Genomic DNA, 21,413 nt, shown 5'->3' with positions numbered 1-21,413 from the left:
AGTCAATTGGAGAAGGACAAACATTGTACGTTCTCATTCTTTTGGGGAATATAAATCATATTGAAAGGGAATATAAGGGAAGGGAGAAGAAATGTGTGAGAAATATCAGAAAGGGAGACAGAACATAAAGACTCTAACTCTGGGAAATGAACTAGGGGCGGTGGAAGGGGAGGTGGGCCAGGGGTGGGGGTGAATGGGTGATGGGCTCTGAGTGGGGAATTTGATGGGATGAGCACTAAGTGTTATTCTGAATGTTGGTAAATTGAACACCAAAAAAATAAATTTATTATATTAAAAAAGGACAGTTACCTGGAAATTAGAATCAATCATATTTAAAATTCTCCCAAAAGCAAGATGACATATGGAGAGGGTTCACCAGGGAAATTCCCGAAGAACAATCAATATCTATTCTTCCAAAACTATTCCAAATAATGGAAATTAAAGGAAAACTGCCAGACTCATTCTGTAATGTCAGTTTTACCTTGTCCCCAAGTCAAACATCCCAGGATGAAGGACAATACAGAACAATATCACTTATGAATCTGGATGCATATTTCTCACCAAGATCTTAACCAGCAGGATCCAACTGCATATTAATAAGATTATTCACAAAAAACAAAAGGGCTTGGGGATCCCTGGGTGGTGCAGTGATTTGGTGCCTGACTTTGGCCCAGGGTGTGATTCTGGGAATCCGGGATCGAATCCCACGTCAGGCTCCTGGTGCATGGAGCCTGCATCTCCCTCTGCCTATGTCTCTGCCTCTCTCTCTCTCACTGTGTGCCTATCATAAATAAATAAAAATTTTAAAAAGGGCTTAATTCCTGGGCTGCAAGCATGATTCAGTATGTGTAATCTCTCAATGTGTATTCACATTAATAAAAGAAAGGATAAGTGCCATTTTATTCTCTCCACTGATGCCCAAAAATAATTTGACAAACGACATTATTCTTTCTTGATAAAAACGTTTTCCTGTGTACAGATAGGGTTATATGCCCAAATTCATAAAAGCCTTCTACAGAGGATACACAAAGAATGTCATCCCCAACATGGAAGAACTGAGAGCTTTTCTCCTAAGGTCAGGATCATGACAGGAATGCGCACTGTCAACAGTGTTATACAACACAAAACTAGACGTCTAGCCTGAGCAATCACACAAAAAAATGGAAAGTCATAAAAATCAGCAAAGAAAAATCAAACTTTCACTCTTCATAGACAACAAGACGCTTTAAGGACAAACCCCAAAGACTCTATCAAAAAATTGCTGGAACTAATACAGGAATTCAGCAAAACCTGAGCACACAAAATCAAAACAAGGAGTCAGTGACATTCCTATATACTACAAAAGAAACAGAAGAAAGAGGAATCAAGTTTATTAATCATAATCAAATTATCTCATTTACAATTGCATCAGAAACTTCAGACAATGAGGAATAATCCTAACCAAACACGGAAAGGACCTATAGTTTAAAAATCCTAAAATACACATGAAAGACATTAAAGAAGACACAAATATGTAGACAACATTCTCTTCTCATGGATTGGGAAAATAAATATTGATATAATGTCTATGCTACCAACAGCAGTCTATGCACTCAATACAAACCCTATCGAAACACCACCAACATTTTTCTAGGAAATGGGGAAAAAAATCCTAAAGCTTGTAAATAAAAATAAAAGATTCTGACTTGGCAAAAGAACGTTGAAAAAACCCAAGCAGAAGATATCACAATTGGGATTTCAAATTGTGATCATGAAGACAGTATAATAGTGGCAGTAAAACACACACATAGGTCAATGGAATAGAGAACCCAGAAATAGACACACTGCTCTGAGGTTAACTTATCCTCATCAAAGTACAAAAGACCATCGACTGTAAAAAGGACTATCTCTTCAACAAGTGATGTTGGGAACATTGGACAGCTGCAAGTAGAAGAATGAACCTGGGCCGCATTCTTAGGCTCCACAGAAAGATAAACTCAGAGTAGATGAAAGAACTAAATGTGAGGCAAGAAATCAACGAAATCCAAGAAATTTTGTGACCTCAGTTGCAACAGTTCTTGGTACTCGACTCACCGAAGGGAAGGTACATAAAATCAAATTTGAATTCTATGGACTACATTAAGGAAGGAGCTGTCATACAGCTATGGAGACACTCGGCATAATTAAAAGGAAACCTAATGAATGGGAAAAGTTATGGATGCCTGTGTAGCTTGAACATCTGTCTTTGGCTCAGAGCATAATCTCAGGGCTCTGGGATTGAGACCAGCATCTGACTACTTGTGCAGAGCACACTTCGCCTTCTGCCTATGGCTCTGCATCTCTGTCACATGAATAGATAAATAAAATCATCAAAAAAAAAAAAAAGAATGGGAGAAGATATTTGCAAATCTACCTTCAGATTAAGGCTGGTTTCCAAAATCGACAAATAAATCATCAAGGTAAACAAACACAAGGGGAAAAGTTAAGTCAGAAACGGGCAGAAGACATGAAGAGACACCCTGTCCTGAGATGAGTTGCTGACTGTCAGTTTGTATGAGGTAGGTCATCCACATGCAAAATGAAATTTATTGTCTCCTCTAGGTCTGCCTTATATCAACTGCATGATTAGACCAGACAATGGACCAAAAGACAAGAGGGAAATATTTTCTGCCCCAGACTGGGAGGACCTACCAGAAAACCTGGGAAGAAAACTACATAAAAAAAGAAAAATTGGTAAACTGGAAAGAAAGTAATTTGTTTGCCTATGACAATGTCTTAAGAGAGTCAGTGAGTTAAAACCTCACATAAAATCTGGAAGAAATAACTTAGAGCTCAGGAAAAATCAGGATATAAAATCAGCAAATAAAAAAAGATATGTTTCTACAAACTAACAACAAATTACCTGTACAAAATTCACATAATAATCCACCATAAGTGGTTTCAAAAATAAATATATAGGATGAAAATATACTAAGGAGATAAAATATTCTATGGAAAATTACCTATATTGATAAGAGTCTTTTAAAAATGTACACAGAAATGCAAATAACTCCACTTACACATTAGAAATTTGTATAGTCATAGTGCCAGCTACACAAATTTCTATAGAATTCTGAAGCAACACTTGTTGTGAATTTAAAGACTTGAATGTAAGTCTGGAGCTGGTTATATAGTCAGAGGACATGCAAATAAGGCCCTCCCTCCACTGATTAAACCAGGTCAGCCCCGACCCTGCAGTTGGGAGAGGAGCCCCAGCCCCAGGATCCCCAGGTGACCCCCTACAGGGATCAGGACAGAACACAGGCAACTCACCATGGAGTCTGTGCTCAGCTGGGTTTTCTTTGTCGCTATTTTAAGAGGTAATTCATGGAGAACAAGAGACCTCAAGTATGTGAGTGGAAGTGAGTGAGAGAAACAGGGGATGTGGGACAGTTTCCTGACCAGGATGTTTTGTGACTGCAGGTGTCCAGGGTGAAGTGCAGCTGGTGGAGTCTGGCGGAGACCTGGTGAAGCCTGGGGGGTCCCTGAGACTCTCCTGTGTGGCCTCTGGATTCACCTTCAGTGACTATTATATGAGCTGGGTCCGCCAGGCTCCTGGGAAGGGGCTGCAGTGGGTCGCAGGTATTAGCTATGATGGAAGTAGCACAAGCTACACAGACGCTGTGAAGGGCCGATTCACCATCTCCAGGGACAACGCCAAGAACACGCTGTATCTGCAGATGAACAGCCTGAGAGCCGAGGACACGGCCATGTATTACTGTGCGAGTGACACACTGAGGGGACCTCAGTGTGAGCCCAGACACAAACCTCCCTGTAAAAGGGGATTGGGACCACCAGGGGGTGCACACTCCTCACCAATTCTGTCTTGAAGGCCCAGGAGCAGTTGCAGATGGAGGTTCTGGGCAGATTTCCTGTCAGGGTCTGGACTTCCTCTCCATGGAGCAGTTTCCCCCAGGGAGCCCCTCTGAACACTTGATTATGTGTTTACCTCTTCAGTCTCTTCCTTAGAGACTTAGAAATTCAATATAGCACTTGCGCTTACTTGTACTTAACTTTTCCTGACCCGAAATACTAATCAATTACAAATAACTCCATTCACATCATTTGAACATTTTCTTGAGTCCCAGTGACACTCACTGTAGATCACAGGACCCCAAGCTAACATGCTGTCCTGCACATCACGATACAGAAGAATATCCAATCAACACAATATAAAAGAGACATTCTACCAAAATGTTAATAATGTCTGGGGAGTGAGAGATATTCCCAGTATGAAATGGTAGGGAGGTGGACTCAGAGGTACACACACACACACACACACACACACACACACAATCACGAGAGTATAACCATTCATCACTTTCACCTTCATGTCTGATGAGAGCCAGGCAGGTCTCTCATCACGTCATAAATGCCTGGATAGTGCCAGGGAAAGACACTGGCTCAGGGTGTGCATCTAGACACCACATAAGCCTGCACCTGGACCTCAGACATCCCAGATTCCAGATCTGTGAGAATGAGTGTCTGTTGTTTGATCCACCCAGTCCATGTACGATGTTCCAGGAGTGGGGACAGGATAAGTCATTTTTTCTTTGTTTAAATTGAATTTACCAATATTTACTACACACTCAGTGACTATCACATCATGTGCCCTCTTTAACGTCCATCACCCAGTTGCCCCATCCCCATCCCCTCCCTTCCAGCAACTCTCAGGTTTTCTTTTTCCCTGAGTTAAGTGTCTTTCATGATTTGTCTTCCTCTGTAGTATTACTCCACTGTTTCACACCTTCCTTTATGGTCTCTTTCAATATTTCATATATTCCACATATGGGTGAGATCATATAATTTCCTTTTTCCTATTGATTTATTTCTCTCAGTATAATACCTCCAGTTCCATTCATTTTGACGGAAATGTTATTTCATGATATTCATCATTTCTGACAGCTGTGTAATATCCCAACATATATATAAACCACATCTTTTTTTTGTATTTTTAATTTGAGTTCCATTTGGCAACATATAGCATAACACCCAGTGCTCATCCTACCAAGTGCCCCCCTCAGTGCCCATCACCCAGTCACCCCCACCCCCACCCTCCCTTCCACTACCCCTTGTTTCTTTCCCAGAGTTAGGAGTCTCTCATGTTCTGTCATTGTCTCTGATATTCCCCACTCATTTTCTCTCCTTTCCCCTTTATTTGCTTTCACCATTTTTTATATTCCCCATCTGAATGAGAGCATGTAATATCTCATGGCTGTGTAATACCCCACTTTATATATAGACCACATCTATCCATTCATCCATCAATGGACACAGAGGCTCCTTCCACATCTTCTTTATCACTCTTCTGTAGAAGGGCATCCTGATTCCTCTCAGAGTTTGGCTATTGTGGACACTGCTGCTGTGAATATTGGTGTACAGGGGTCATTTCATTTCATCATATTTGTGTCTTTTGGGTAAATACCCTGTAGTGCAATGTCTGCATCCAAGCATGGCTCTATTCTCACTTTTTCAGGACATTGCTTTCTGTTTCCTTGAGTGGCTGAACAAGCCTACCTTTGCACCAAAATTCAAAGAGAAAGTTCAACTTTCTCAATATCCTTGCTTGTATTTATTGTATCCGGCCTTGTTACTTTATCCATTCTGAGTTGTATAAGTGGGATCTTAGTGTGGTTTTCATTTGTATTTCCCTGATGACAAGCCACATGGATCATTTTTCTCATCTGCTGGTTGGCCATTTGTCAGTCTTCTTTGGAGAAAAGCCTGTTCATGTATTCTCCCTATTTCCTGACTGGATTCATTGTTTTGTTGGGTGCTAAATTTGTTAAGGAAATATCTTGTCCTATTCTGTAGGCTGCCTTTCATTTTGTCACCTGTTATATTGTTGTACAGATTCTATCTTGAGGAAGTCCTAATAGTTTATTATTCCATTTGTTTCCTATGCCTTTTGAGAGGTGCCTTCCTAGCAGTCACTAGAACTGAGGACAAAAATTTTACCTGAATTCGCCTCTAGGATTTGGATGAATTACTGTGTCAGATTTCGGGATTTCATCCATATATTTTTAGTTTTTTTTCTCTTTTTTAATAAATTAATTTTTTATTGGTGTTCAATTTACCAACATATAGAATAACACCCAGTGCTAATCCCGTCAAGTGCCCCCCTCCGTGGTATTTTGATAGGGATTGCATTAAACGTGGAAATTGCCCTGGGTAACATTGACATTTTCATGGTATTAATTCAGCCACTCCATGAGCATGGAATATTTTTCCATCTCTTTGTGTCTACCTCAATTTGTTTCAAAAGTGCTCTGTAGTTTTTAGGGTATAGAACCTTTACCTCTTTGGTCAGATTCATTCCTAGGTATCTTATGCTTTTGGGTGCAATTGTAAATGGGATTGACTCCTTAATTTCTCTTTCTTCAGTCTCATTGTTAGTATATAGAAATGCCACTGACTTTTGGGCATTGATTTTGTATCCTGCCACGCTACCAAATTGCTGTATGCATTCTAGCAATCTTGAGGTGTAGTGTTTTGGGTTTTCTGTGTAGAGTATCATGTCATTGGCGACAAGGGAGAGTTTCACGTCTTCTTTGACAAATTGAACGCCTTTAATGTCTTTTTGTTGTCTGATTGCTGAGGCTAGGAATTCCAGTACCATGTTGAATAGCAGTGGTGAGAGTGGACATCCCTGTCTTGTTCCTGATCTTAGGGGAAGGTCTCCCAGTGCTTCCCCATTGAGAATGATATTTGCTGTGGGCTTTTCGTGGATGGCTTTTAAGATGTTGAGGAATGTTCCCTCTATCCCTACACTATGAAGAGATTTGATCAGGAATGGATGCTGTATTTTGTCAAATGCTTTCTCTGCATCTAATGAGAAGATCATATGGTTCTTGGTTTTTCTCTTGCTGATATGATGAATCACATTGATTGTTCTATGAGTTTTGAACCAGCCTTGTGTCCCAGGGATAAATCATACTTGGTCATGGTGAATAATTTTCTTAATATACTGTTGGATCCTATTGGCTTGTATCTTGTTGAGAATTTTTGCATCCATGTTCATCAAGGATATTGGTCTAGAATTCTCCTTTATGGTGGGGTCTTTGTCCGGTTTTGGAATTAAGGTGATCCTGGCCTAATAGAAGGAATTTGGAAGTACTCCATCTCTTTGTATCTTTCCAAACAGCTTTAGTAGAATAGGTATGGTTTCTTCTTTAAACGTTTGATAGAATTCCCCTGGGAAGCCAGGGGACTTGTGTTTTGGGATGTTTTTGATGACTGCTTCAATTTCCCCCCTGGTTATTGGCCTGTTCAGGTTTTCTATTTCTTCCTGTTCCAGTTTTGGTAGTTTGTGGCTTTCCAGGAATCCATCCATTTCTTCTAGATTGCCTAATTTATTGGTGTATAGCTGTTCATAAAAGGTGTTTAAAATACTTTATATTTCCTTCGTGTTGGTAGTGATCTCTCCTTTCTCTTTCATGATTTTATTAATTTGAGTCTTCTCTCTCTTCTTTTTAATAAGGCTGGCTAATGGTTTATCTGTGTTATTAATTCTTTCAAAGAACCAACTCCTGGTTTTGTTGATCTGTTCCACAGTTCTTCTGGTCTCGATTTAGTTGAGTTCTGCTTTAATCTTTAACTCTCTTCTTCTGGTGGGTGTAGCATCTATTTGCTCTTTTTTCTCTCACTCCTTTATGTGCAAGGTTAGTTTTCTATGTGAGTTCTTTCCAGTTTTTGAATGGATGCTTGTATTGCGATGTATTTCCCCCTCAGGACTGCTTTTGATGCATCCCATAGATTTTGAATGCTTGTATCTTCATTCTCATTAGTTTCCATGAATCTTTAGAATTCTTCCTTAATTTCCTGACTGACCCTTTCATCTTTTAGCAGGATGGTCCTTAACCTCCACGTGTTTGAGGTCCTTCCAAGCTTCTTGTTGTGATTTAGTTATAATTTCAAGGCACTATGGTCTGCGAATATACAGGGGACGATCCCAATCTTTTGGTATCACTTCAGACCTGATTTGTGATCCAGTATGTGGTCTATTCTGGAGAAAGTTTCATGTGCACTGGAGAAGAATGTGTATTCACGTGCGTTTGCATGTAAAGTTCTGTAGACATTTGTGAAATCCATCTTGTCCAGTATACCATTTAAAGCTCTCGTTTCTTTGGAGATGTTGTGCTTAGAAGACCTATCGAGGGTAGAAAGTGTGGGTTTGAAGTCACCAATTATAAATGTATTATTGTCTAAGTATGTCCTAATTTTGGTTATTAATTGATATATTTGGCAGCTCCCATACTTGGGGTATATATATATTGAAGATTGTTAAGTCCTCTTGTTTGATATGTCCTTTAGGTATGATTTAGTATCCCTCTTCATCTCTCACTACAGTCTTCGGGGTAAATTTTAAGATATCTGATATAAGGATGGCTACCCCAGCTTTCTTTTGAGGACCATTTGAATGGTAAATGGACCTCCAACCTTTTATTTTCAGGTTATAGGAGTCCTTCTGTCTAAAATGAGTCTCTTGTAGACAGCAAATAGATGGGTCCTGCTTTTTTATCCAGTCTGACACCCTGCGCCTTTGATGGGGTCATTAAGCCCATTCACGTTCAGAGTTACAACTGAAAGGTATGAGTTTAGTGTCATCAAGATATCTATTCAGTCCCTCTTTTTGTCGATTGTTCCACTGGACTTCTTCTTAAGGGGAATTTTAAGAGTCCACCTTAAAATTTCTTGCAAAGCTGGCTTGGAGTTCACATATTCCTTCAGTTCCTCCCTGCCTTGGAAGCTCTTTTTTTAATAATTAATTTATTTTTTTATTGGTGTTCAATTTGCCAACATACAGAATAACACCGAGTCCTCATCCCATCAAGTGCCCCCCTCAGTGCCCATCACCAATTCACCCCCACCAACCACCCTCCTCTTTCCCCCACCCTTAGGTCATTTCCCAGAATTAGGAGTGTTTATGTTCTGTCTCCCTTTCTGATATTTCCCAACATTTCTTCTCCCTTCCCTTCTATTCCCTTTCACTATTATTTATATTCCCCAAATGAATGAGAACATATAACGTTTGTCTTTCTCCAATTGACTCATTTCACTCAGCAAAATACCCTACAGTACCATCCACATTGAAGCAAATGGTGGGTATTTGTTATTTTTTATAGCTCAGTAATATTCCATTGTATACATAAAACACATATTCTTTACCCTTTCATCTTTCAGTGGACACCGAGGCTCCTTCCACACTTTGGCTATTGTGGACATTGCTGCTATATACATCAGGGTGCAGGTGTCCTGGTGTTTCATTGCTTCTGTATGTTTGGGGTAAATCCAAGCAGTGCAATTGCTGGGTCATAGGGCAGATGTATTTTTAACTCTTTGAGGAACCTCCACACAGTTTTCCAGAGTGGCTGCACCAGTTCACATTCCCAGCAACAGTGTAAGAATGTTCCCTTTTCTCCGCATCCTCTCCAACATTTGTTGTTTCCTGCCTTGTTAATTTTCCCCATTCTCACTGGTGTGAGGTGGTATCTCATTGTGGTTTTGATTTGTATTTCCCTAATGGTAAGTGATGCAGAGCATTTTCTCATGTGCGTGTTGGCCATGTCTATGTCTTCCTCTGTGAGATTTCTCTTTGTCTTTTGCCCATTTCATGTTTGGGTTGTTTGTTTCTTTAGTGTTGAGTTGAATAAGTTCTTTATAGATCTTGGAAACTAGCCCGTTATCTGAAATGTCATTTGCAAATATCTTCTCCCATTCTGTAGGTTGTCTTTTAGTTTTGTTGACTGTATCCTTTGCTGTGTAAAAGCTTATTATCTTGATGAAGTCCCAATAGTTCATTATTGATTTTGTTTCTTTTGCCTTCGTGGATGTACCTTGCAAGAAGTTACTGTGGCCAAGTTCAAAAAGGGTGTTGCCTGTGTTGTCCTCTAGGATTTTGATGGAATCTTGTCTCGCATTTAGATATTTCATCCATTTAGAGTTTAACTTTGTGTATGGTTTTTTAAAATTAATTTTTATTGGTGTTCAATTTACCATCACACAGAAAAACACGAGTGCTCATCCCGTCAAGTGTCCACCTCAGTGCCTGTCACACATTCCCCTGCAACACCTGCCCTCCTCCCCTTCCTCCACCCCTAGTTCGTTTCCCAGAGGTAGGAGTCTTTATGTTCTTTTTTTTTTTTTTTTTTTTTTTTTTTTTTTGCCAGAGTCGTTATGTTCTGTCTCCCTTCCTGATATTTCCCAATATTTCTTTTCCCTTCCTTTACATTCCCTTTCACTATTATTTATATTCCCCAAATGAATGAGAACATACACTGTTTGTCCTTCTCCGATTGACTTATTTCACTCAGCATAATACCCTCCAGTTCCAACTCTTTCTATCTTTCCAAACAGCTTTAGTAGGATAGGTATGATTTCTTCTTTAAACGTTTGATACAGGGATCCCTGGGTGGCGCAGCGGTTTGGCGCCTGCCTTTGGCCCAGGGCGCGATCCTGGAGACCCGGGATCGAATCCCATATCAGGCTCCCAGTGCATGGAGCCTGCTTCTCCCTCCGCCTGTGTCTCTGCCTCTCTCTCTCTGTCTGTGACTATCATAAATAAATAAAAAATTAAAAAAAAAAGTTTGATACAATTTCCCAGGGAAGCCATCTGGCCCTGGACTGTTGTGTCTTAGGAGGTTTTTGATGACTGCTTCAATTTCCTCTCTGGTTATTGGCCTGTTCAGGTTTTCTATTTCTTCCTGCTCCAGTTTTGGTAGTTTGTGGCTTTCCAGGAATCCATCAATTTCTTCTAGATTTCCTAATTTATTGGCGTATAGCTGTTCATAATATGTTTTTAAAATAGTTTGTATTTCCTTGGTGTTGGTAGTGATCTCTCCTTTCTCATTCATGATTTTATTAATTTGAGTCTTCTCTCTCTTCTTTTTAATAAGGTTCCTAATGGTTTATCTATCTTATTAATTCTTTCAAAGAACCAACTCCTGGTTCTGTTGATCTGTTCCACAGTTCTTTTGGTCTCAATTTCATTTAGTTCTGCTCGAATTTTAATTAACTGTCTTCTTCTGCTGGGGGTGGGGTCCGTTTGTTGCTTTTTCTCTAGTTCCTTTATGTGTAAGGTGAGCTTTTGTATTTGAGTTCTTTCCAGTTTTTGAATGGATGCTTGTACTGTGATGTATTTCCCCCTCAGGACTGCTTTTGCTGCATCCCAAAGATTTTGAACGGTTATATCTTCATTCTCATTAGTTTCCATGAATCCTTTTAATTCTTCCTTAATTCCTGGTTGACTTTTCATCTTTTAGCAGGATCGTCCTTAACCTCCATGTGTTTAAGGTCCTTTCAAACTTCTTGTTGTGATTGAGTTCTAATTTCAAGGCATTATGGTCTGAGAATATACAGGGGACTATCCCGATCTTTTGGTATCGGTTCAGACCCAATTTGTGACCCAGTATGTGGTCTATTCTGGAGAAAGTTCCATGTGCACTTGAGAAGAATGTGTATTCCGTTGAGTTTGGATGTAAAGTTCTGTAGACATTTGTGAAATCCATCTTGTCCAGTATACCATTTAAAGCTCTCGTTTCTTTGGAGATGTTGTGCTTAGAAGACCTATCGAGGGTAGAAAGTGTGGGATTGAAGTCACCAATTATAAATGTATTATTGTCTAAGTATGTCCTAATTTTGGTTATTAATTGATATATTTGGCAGCTCCCATACTTGGGGTATATATATATTGAAGATTGTTAAGTCCTCTTGTTTGATATGTCCTTTAGGTATGATTTAGTATCCCTCTTCATCTCTCACTACAGTCTTCGGGGTAAATTTTAAGATATCTGATATAAGGATGGCTACCCCAGCTTTCTTTTGAGGACCATTTGAATGGTAAATGGACCTCCAACCTTTTATTTTCAGGTTATAGGAGTCCTTCTGTCTAAAATGAGTCTCTTGTAGACAGCAAATAGATGGGTCCTGCTTTTTTATCCAGTCTGACACCCTGCGCCTTTGATGGGGTCATTAAGCCCATTCACGTTCAGAGTTACAACTGAAAGGTATGAGTTTAGTGTCATCAAGATATCTATTCAGTCCCTCTTTTTGTCGATTGTTCCACTGGACTTCTTCTTAAGGGGAATTTTAAGAGTCCACCTTAAAATTTCTTGCAAAGCTGGCTTGGAGTTCACATATTCCTTCAGTTCCTCCCTGCCTTGGAAGCTCTTTTTTTAATAATTAATTTATTTTTTTATTGGTGTTCAATTTGCCAACATACAGAATAACACCGAGTCCTCATCCCATCAAGTGCCCCCCTCAGTGCCCATCACCAATTCACCCCCACCAACCACCCTCCTCTTTCCCCCACCCTTAGGTCATTTCCCAGAATTAGGAGTGTTTATGTTCTGTCTCCCTTTCTGATATTTCCCAACATTTCTTCTCCCTTCCCTTCTATTCCCTTTCACTATTATTTATATTCCCCAAATGAATGAGAACATATAACGTTTGTCTTTCTCCAATTGACTCATTTCACTCAGCAAAATACCCTACAGTACCATCCACATTGAAGCAAATGGTGGGTATTTGTTATTTTTTATAGCTCAGTAATATTCCATTGTATACATAAAACACATATTCTTTACCCTTTCATCTTTCAGTGGACACCGAGGCTCCTTCCACACTTTGGCTATTGTGGACATTGCTGCTATATACATCAGGGTGCAGGTGTCCTGGTGTTTCATTGCTTCTGTATGTTTGGGGTAAATCCAAGCAGTGCAATTGCTGGGTCATAGGGCAGATGTATTTTTAACTCTTTGAGGAACCTCCACACAGTTTTCCAGAGTGGCTGCACCAGTTCACATTCCCAGCAACAGTGTAAGAATGTTCCCTTTTCTCCGCATCCTCTCCAACATTTGTTGTTTCCTGCCTTGTTAATTTTCCCCATTCTCACTGGTGTGAGGTGGTATCTCATTGTGGTTTTGATTTGTATTTCCCTAATGGTAAGTGATGCAGAGCATTTTCTCATGTGCGTGTTGGCCATGTCTATGTCTTCCTCTGTGAGATTTCTCTTTGTCTTTTGCCCATTTCATGTTTGGGTTGTTTGTTTCTTTAGTGTTGAGTTGAATAAGTTCTTTATAGATCTTGGAAACTAGCCCGTTATCTGAAATGTCATTTGCAAATATCTTCTCCCATTCTGTAGGTTGTCTTTTAGTTTTGTTGACTGTATCCTTTGCTGTGTAAAAGCTTATTATCTTGATGAAGTCCCAATAGTTCATTATTGATTTTGTTTCTTTTGCCTTCGTGGATGTACCTTGCAAGAAGTTACTGTGGCCAAGTTCAAAAAGGGTGTTGCCTGTGTTGTCCTCTAGGATTTTGATGGAATCTTGTCTCGCATTTAGATATTTCATCCATTTAGAGTTTAACTTTGTGTATGGTTTTTTAAAATTAATTTTTATTGGTGTTCAATTTACCATCACACAGAAAAACACGAGTGCTCATCCCGTCAAGTGTCCACCTCAGTGCCTGTCACACATTCCCCTGCAACACCTGCCCTCCTCCCCTTCCTCCACCCCTAGTTCGTTTCCCAGAGGTAGGAGTCTTTATGTTCTTTTTTTTTTTTTTTTTTTTTTTTTTTTTTGCCAGAGTCGTTATGTTCTGTCTCCCTTCCTGATATTTCCCAATATTTCTTTTCCCTTCCTTTACATTCCCTTTCACTATTATTTATATTCCCCAAATGAATGAGAACATACACTGTTTGTCCTTCTCCGATTGACTTATTTCACTCAGCATAATACCCTCCAGTTCCAACTCTTTCTATCTTTCCAAACAGCTTTAGTAGGATAGGTATGATTTCTTCTTTAAACGTTTGATACAGGGATCCCTGGGTGGCGCAGCGGTTTGGCGCCTGCCTTTGGCCCAGGGCGCGATCCTGGAGACCCGGGATCGAATCCCATATCAGGCTCCCAGTGCATGGAGCCTGCTTCTCCCTCCGCCTGTGTCTCTGCCTCTCTCTCTCTGTCTGTGACTATCATAAATAAATAAAAAATTAAAAAAAAAAGTTTGATACAATTTCCCAGGGAAGCCATCTGGCCCTGGACTGTTGTGTCTTAGGAGGTTTTTGATGACTGCTTCAATTTCCTCTCTGGTTATTGGCCTGTTCAGGTTTTCTATTTCTTCCTGCTCCAGTTTTGGTAGTTTGTGGCTTTCCAGGAATCCATCAATTTCTTCTAGATTTCCTAATTTATTGGCGTATAGCTGTTCATAATATGTTTTTAAAATAGTTTGTATTTCCTTGGTGTTGGTAGTGATCTCTCCTTTCTCATTCATGATTTTATTAATTTGAGTCTTCTCTCTCTTCTTTTTAATAAGGTTCCTAATGGTTTATCTATCTTATTAATTCTTTCAAAGAACCAACTCCTGGTTCTGTTGATCTGTTCCACAGTTCTTTTGGTCTCAATTTCATTTAGTTCTGCTCGAATTTTAATTAACTGTCTTCTTCTGCTGGGGGTGGGGTCCGTTTGTTGCTTTTTCTCTAGTTCCTTTATGTGTAAGGTGAGCTTTTGTATTTGAGTTCTTTCCAGTTTTTGAATGGATGCTTGTACTGTGATGTATTTCCCCCTCAGGACTGCTTTTGCTGCATCCCAAAGATTTTGAACGGTTATATCTTCATTCTCATTAGTTTCCATGAATCTTTTTAATTCTTCCTTAATTCCTGGTTGACTTTTCATCTTTTAGCAGGATCGTCCTTAACCTCCATGTGTTTAAGGTCCTTTCAAACTTCTTGTTGTGATTGAGTTCTAATTTCAAGGCATTATGGTCTGAGAATATACAGGGGACTATCCCGATCTTTTGGTATCGGTTCAGACCCAATTTGTGACCCAGTATGTGGTCTATTCTGGAGAAAGTTCCATGTGCACTTGAGAAGAATGTGTATTCCGTTGAGTTTGGATGTAAAGTTCTGTAGACATTTGTGAAATCCATCTTGTCCAGTATACCATTTAAAGCTCTCGTTTCTTTGGAGATGTTGTGCTTAGAAGACCTATCGAGGGTAGAAAGTGTGGGATTGAAGTCACCAATTATAAATGTATTATTGTCTAAGTATGTCCTAATTTTGGTTATTAATTGATATATTTGGCAGCTCCCATACTTGGGGTATATATATATTGAAGATTGTTAAGTCCTCTTGTTTGATATGTCCTTTAGGTATGATTTAGTATCCCTCTTCATCTCTCACTACAGTCTTCGGGGTAAATTTTAAGATATCTGATATAAGGATGGCTACCCCAGCTTTCTTTTGAGGACCATTTGAATGGTAAATGGACCTCCAACCTTTTATTTTCAGGTTATAGGAGTCCTTCTGTCTAAAATGAGTCTCTTGTAGACAGCAAATAGATGGGTCCTGCTTTTTTATCCAGTCTGACACCCTGCGCCTTTGATGGGGTCATTAAGCCCATTCACGTTCAGAGTTACAACTGAAAGGTATGAGTTTAGTGTCATCAAGATATCTATTCAGTCCCTCTTTTTGTCGATTGTTCCACTGGACTTCTTCTTAAGGGGAATTTTAAGAGTCCACCTTAAAATTTCTTGCAAAGCTGGCTTGGAGTTCACATATTCCTTCAGTTCCTCCCTGCCTTGGAAGCTCTTTTTTTAATAATTAATTTATTTTTTTATTGGTGTTCAATTTGCCAACATACAGAATAACACCGAGTCCTCATCCCATCAAGTGCCCCCCTCAGTGCCCATCACCAATTCACCCCCACCAACCACCCTCCTCTTTCCCCCACCCTTAGGTCATTTCCCAGAATTAGGAGTGTTTATGTTCTGTCTCCCTTTCTGATATTTCCCAACATTTCTTCTCCCTTCCCTTCTATTCCCTTTCACTATTATTTATATTCCCCAAATGAATGAGAACATATAACGTTTGTCTTTCTCCAATTGACTCATTTCACTCAGCAAAATACCCTACAGTACCATCCACATTGAAGCAAATGGTGGGTATTTGTTATTTTTTATAGCTCAGTAATATTCCATTGTATACATAAAACACATATTCTTTACCCTTTCATCTTTCAGTGGACACCGAGGCTCCTTCCACACTTTGGCTATTGTGGACATTGCTGCTATATACATCAGGGTGCAGGTGTCCTGGTGTTTCATTGCTTCTGTATGTTTGGGGTAAATCCAAGCAGTGCAATTGCTGGGTCATAGGGCAGATGTATTTTTAACTCTTTGAGGAACCTCCACACAGTTTTCCAGAGTGGCTGCACCAGTTCACATTCCCAGCAACAGTGTAAGAATGTTCCCTTTTCTCCGCATCCTCTCCAACATTTGTTGTTTCCTGCCTTGTTAATTTTCCCCATTCTCACTGGTGTGAGGTGGTATCTCATTGTGGTTTTGATTTGTATTTCCCTAATGGTAAGTGATGCAGAGCATTTTCTCATGTGCGTGTTGGCCATGTCTATGTCTTCCTCTGTGAGATTTCTCTTTGTCTTTTGCCCATTTCATGTTTGGGTTGTTTGTTTCTTTAGTGTTGAGTTGAATAAGTTCTTTATAGATCTTGGAAACTAGCCCGTTATCTGAAATGTCATTTGCAAATATCTTCTCCCATTCTGTAGGTTGTCTTTTAGTTTTGTTGACTGTATCCTTTGCTGTGTAAAAGCTTATTATCTTGATGAAGTCCCAATAGTTCATTATTGATTTTGTTTCTTTTGCCTTCGTGGATGTACCTTGCAAGAAGTTACTGTGGCCAAGTTCAAAAAGGGTGTTGCCTGTGTTGTCCTCTAGGATTTTGATGGAATCTTGTCTCGCATTTAGATATTTCATCCATTTAGAGTTTAACTTTGTGTATGGTTTTTTAAAATTAATTTTTATTGGTGTTCAATTTACCATCACACAGAAAAACACGAGTGCTCATCCCGTCAAGTGTCCACCTCAGTGCCTGTCACACATTCCCCTGCAACACCTGCCCTCCTCCCCTTCCTCCACCCCTAGTTCGTTTCCCAGAGGTAGGAGTCTTTATGTTCTTTTTTTTTTTTTTTTTTTTTTTTTTTTTTTGCCAGAGTCGTTATGTTCTGTCTCCCTTCCTGATATTTCCCAATATTTCTTTTCCCTTCCTTTACATTCCCTTTCACTATTATTTATATTCCCCAAATGAATGAGAACATACACTGTTTGTCCTTCTCCGATTGACTTATTTCACTCAGCATAATACCCTCCAGTTCCAACTCTTTCTATCTTTCCAAACAGCTTTAGTAGGATAGGTATGATTTCTTCTTTAAACGTTTGATACAGGGATCCCTGGGTGGCGCAGCGGTTTGGCGCCTGCCTTTGGCCCAGGGCGCGATCCTGGAGACCCGGGATCGAATCCCATATCAGGCTCCCAGTGCATGGAGCCTGCTTCTCCCTCCGCCTGTGTCTCTGCCTCTCTCTCTCTGTCTGTGACTATCATAAATAAATAAAAAATTAAAAAAAAAAGTTTGATACAATTTCCCAGGGAAGCCATCTGGCCCTGGACTGTTGTGTCTTAGGAGGTTTTTGATGACTGCTTCAATTTCCTCTCTGGTTATTGGCCTGTTCAGGTTTTCTATTTCTTCCTGCTCCAGTTTTGGTAGTTTGTGGCTTTCCAGGAATCCATCAATTTCTTCTAGATTTCCTAATTTATTGGCGTATAGCTGTTCATAATATGTTTTTAAAATAGTTTGTATTTCCTTGGTGTTGGTAGTGATCTCTCCTTTCTCATTCATGATTTTATTAATTTGAGTCTTCTCTCTCTTCTTTTTAATAAGGTTCCTAATGGTTTATCTATCTTATTAATTCTTTCAAAGAACCAACTCCTGGTTCTGTTGATCTGTTCCACAGTTCTTTTGGTCTCAATTTCATTTAGTTCTGCTCGAATTTTAATTAACTGTCTTCTTCTGCTGGGGGTGGGGTCCGTTTGTTGCTTTTTCTCTAGTTCCTTTATGTGTAAGGTGAGCTTTTGTATTTGAGTTCTTTCCAGTTTTTGAATGGATGCTTGTACTGTGATGTATTTCCCCCTCAGGACTGCTTTTGCTGCATCCCAAAGATTTTGAACGGTTATATCTTCATTCTCATTAGTTTCCATGAATCCTTTTAATTCTTCCTTAATTCCTGGTTGACTTTTCATCTTTTAGCAGGATCGTCCTTAACCTCCATGTGTTTAAGGTCCTTTCAAACTTCTTGTTGTGATTGAGTTCTAATTTCAAGGCATTATGGTCTGAGAATATACAGGGGACTATCCCGATCTTTTGGTATCGGTTCAGACCCAATTTGTGACCCAGTATGTGGTCTATTCTGGAGAAAGTTCCATGTGCACTTGAGAAGAATGTGTATTCCGTTGAGTTTGGATGTAAAGTTCTGTAGATATCTGTGAAATCCATCTGGTCCAGTGTATCATTTAAAGCTCTCGTTTCTTTGGAGATGTTGTGCTTAGAAGACCTATCTAGTATAGAAAGAGCTAGATTGAAGTCACCAAGTATAAGTGTATTATTATCAAAGTATTTCTTCAGTTTGGTTATTAATTGGTTTAAATATTTGGCAGCTCCCACATTCGAGCCATATATATTGAAGATTGTTAAGTCCTCTTGTTGGATAGATCCTTTGAGTATGAGATAGTGTCCCTCTTCATCTCTCACTATAGTCTTCGGGGTATATTTTAATTTATCTGATATAAGGATGGCTACCCCTGCTTTCTTTTGAGGACCATTTGAATGGTAAATGGTTCTCCAACCTTTTATTTTCAGGTTGTAGGTGTCCTTCTGTCTAAAATGAGTCTCTTGTAGACAGCAAATAGATGGGCGCTGCTTTTTTATCCAGTCTGAAACCCTGCGCTTTTTGATGGGGTCATTAAGCCCGTTCACGTTCAGAGTCACTATTGAAAGATATGAGTTTAGTGTCACCATGAAATCTATTCAGTCCTTGTTTTTGTGGATTGTTCCACTGAACTTCTTCTTAAAGGGGAATTTTAGAGTCCCCCTTAAAATTACTTGCAGGGCTGGTTTGGAGGTCACATATTCTTTCAGTTCCTGCCTGTCTTGGAAGCTCTTTATCTCTCCTTTCATTTTGTTTTTTTTTTTTTCTCCTTCCATTTTGAATGAGAGCCTTGCTGGATAAAGTGTTCGTTGTTGCATGTTATTCTCATATAGGACCCTGAATATATCCTGCCAGCCCTTTGTGACCTGCCTGGTCTCTGTGGAGAGGTCTGCTGTTACACTAATATTCCTCCCCATAGAATTCAGGGACTTTTTTTCTCTTGCTGCTTTAAGGTTCTTCTCCTTATCTTTGGAATTTGCAAGCTTCACTATTAGATGTCGAGGTGTTGAACGGTTTTTATTTATTTTAGGGGGGGGATCTCTCTATTGCCTGGATCTGAATGCCTGTTTCCCTTCCCAGATTCGGAATGTTTTCAGCTAGGATTTGTTCAAATACATATTTTTGCCCTCTGTCCCTTTTGGCGCCCTCGGGAACCCCAGTTAGATGTAGGTTTTTCTTCCTCAGGCTGTCATTTATTTCCCTTAATCTATCCTCATGGTCTTTTAATTTTCTGTCTCTTTTTTCCTCAGTTTCCCTCTTTGCCATCAACTTGTCTTCTATGTCACTCACTCGTTCTTCCACCTCGTTAAGCCTCATCGTTAGGACTTCTAGCTTGGATTGCATCTTATTTAATCGGTTTTTAATTTCTGCCTGATTGGATCTAAATTCTGCAGTCAAGAAGTCTCTTGAGTCCTTTATGGTTTTTTCCTAGAGCCACCATTAACTGTACAATAGTGCTTCTGTGTTGGCTTTCTGACATTGAATTGTAATCCATATTTTGTAACTCTGTGGGAGAGAGGACTGTTTCTGATTCGTTTTTTTGAGGTGAGGTTTTCCTACTAGTCATTTTGCTCAGTGCAGAGTTTCCAAAAACAAGTTGTATTGGGAAAAGGAGAAAAATAGAGAGAAGGAAAGAAAAGAGAAAAAGAAAAAGGAGAAAGAAGAACAAAAGGGAAAAAGGAAGAAAAAGAGAAAGAAAAAGAAAGAAAGGAGAAAAATGGGGGGTGGGGAAGGGGAAGCTATCAGTAATCAAAAAGAAAGAAAAAAACACAAAACAAAACAAAAAAATATGGGGGAGTATCTTCCGATTCTGTATACTTTGAGTCCCTTGACTTCCCCTGGAACTGGTCCGTCTAGCTGGTCTTCTGGGGGAGGGGACTGTTGTGCTGATTTTCAGGTGTTAGCACTTGGGGGAGCTGCACTGCCCCTGCCTGGTGCAGGGCTCAGTGGGGGTTGTTCACCCCGTGAGGCCCCAGGAGGTACAGCCACAGTGCTGGGGATAAACTCTGGGACCCTGGAGTCAGCTCCCGCAGTAGCTCCGGGGCTCTCCGTCTGCAGGGCCTGGAGGCTCCAGGGCGGGGCTGCTGATCTGCTCAGCTCGGGGCAGGAGCGTCCTTGCTGTCCTGGGCCCTCCCAGCCTCTGCCTGTCCCTGGGGGAGGCCGGATCCTGGGCTGTGTCCTGGCGCCCTGTGCTTTGGCGCCTTCGCTGTTGGATTCGCACTCCCAGCCGGCAGCCCCCTCTGCAGAGCCACCGCCCAAGCCCCTCTGAGCTGCTCCCGGAGCCCAGCAGCCCCCTCCGCGTGGAGCTTCTTCCTCTGCCTGAGCCCCCCCGAGCTGCTCCCGGAGCCGCGCAGCCCCCTCCGCGGAGCCGCCGCCCGAGCCCCTGCAAGCTGCTACTGATCCCGCCGTGCGGGCTGCAGCCCTTAGGGAGCTCGGCGCACTCTCCCAGGGCACAGGTGCCTGTTAGTGTCCCGGGGAGCCCGAGGGCATCCCTGCACTCCTGGGTCCTGCTCTAACTCCCTCCAAGCGCCTTTCCACCTGGGAAGGTGGGTTCACCTCCTGCTTCTCTGGGACGGGGCTCTCCTGCCCTGGTGACACTCGCCCCTGCCTCAGCCCAGCTCCTCGTGGGGCCCCTCCCCCTTGGATGCCTTTTGTTTCTTATTTCGTTTTCCCCCTCTTCCTACCTTGATAGAAGCGTGAACTCTTCTCACTGCAGCATTCCAGCTGGTCTCTCTTTAAATCTCAGGCCAAATTCATAGATTTTCAGAATGATTTGAAGGTTATCTAGGAAATTTGTTGGGGACAGGTGATTTGGGGACCCTACTCTTCCGCCCCTCCTCCTCCTGATTGATTTTTATTTGCCTCCTTGAAGTCCCCTAGATGAAATATTATGGTGTAAGAACTAAAATTGTTAAATGAAATAGTCTATCTGATACGTCATTTGCAAATATATTCTCCCATTCTGTAGGTTTTTTAGTTTTGTTGACTGTATCCTTTGCTGTGCAAAAGCTTCTTAACTTGATCAAGATCTATAAAGAACTTATTAAACTCAACACCAAAGAAACAAACAATCCAATCATGAAATGGGCAAAATACATGAACAGAAATCTCACAGAGGAAGACAT

At 40.6% G+C, this 21,413-nt stretch overlaps 1 gene segment (V, D, J or C); it reads left to right on the top strand.

The window, feature by feature from the left end:
* The first annotated feature begins 3,227 nt into the window (after positions 1 to 3,227).
* Positions 3,228 to 21,413, top strand: part of LOC140599269 (immunoglobulin heavy variable 3-74-like) — a 44,382-nt gene continuing 26,196 nt past the window's right edge. The window contains 2 exon segments of the V gene segment in view: positions 3,228 to 3,338; positions 3,442 to 3,768. Of these exon segments, the coding sequence occupies positions 3,293 to 3,338; positions 3,442 to 3,768 (373 nt within the window).

This window comes from Vulpes vulpes, chromosome 6 (assembly GCF_048418805.1).
Source record: "Vulpes vulpes isolate BD-2025 chromosome 6, VulVul3, whole genome shotgun sequence".
In the NCBI taxonomy this organism is placed as follows: Eukaryota; Metazoa; Chordata; class Mammalia; order Carnivora; family Canidae; genus Vulpes; species Vulpes vulpes.
Note: the sequence above shows the minus strand (reverse complement) of the source record. Positions and strands in the feature narration are given on the sequence as shown.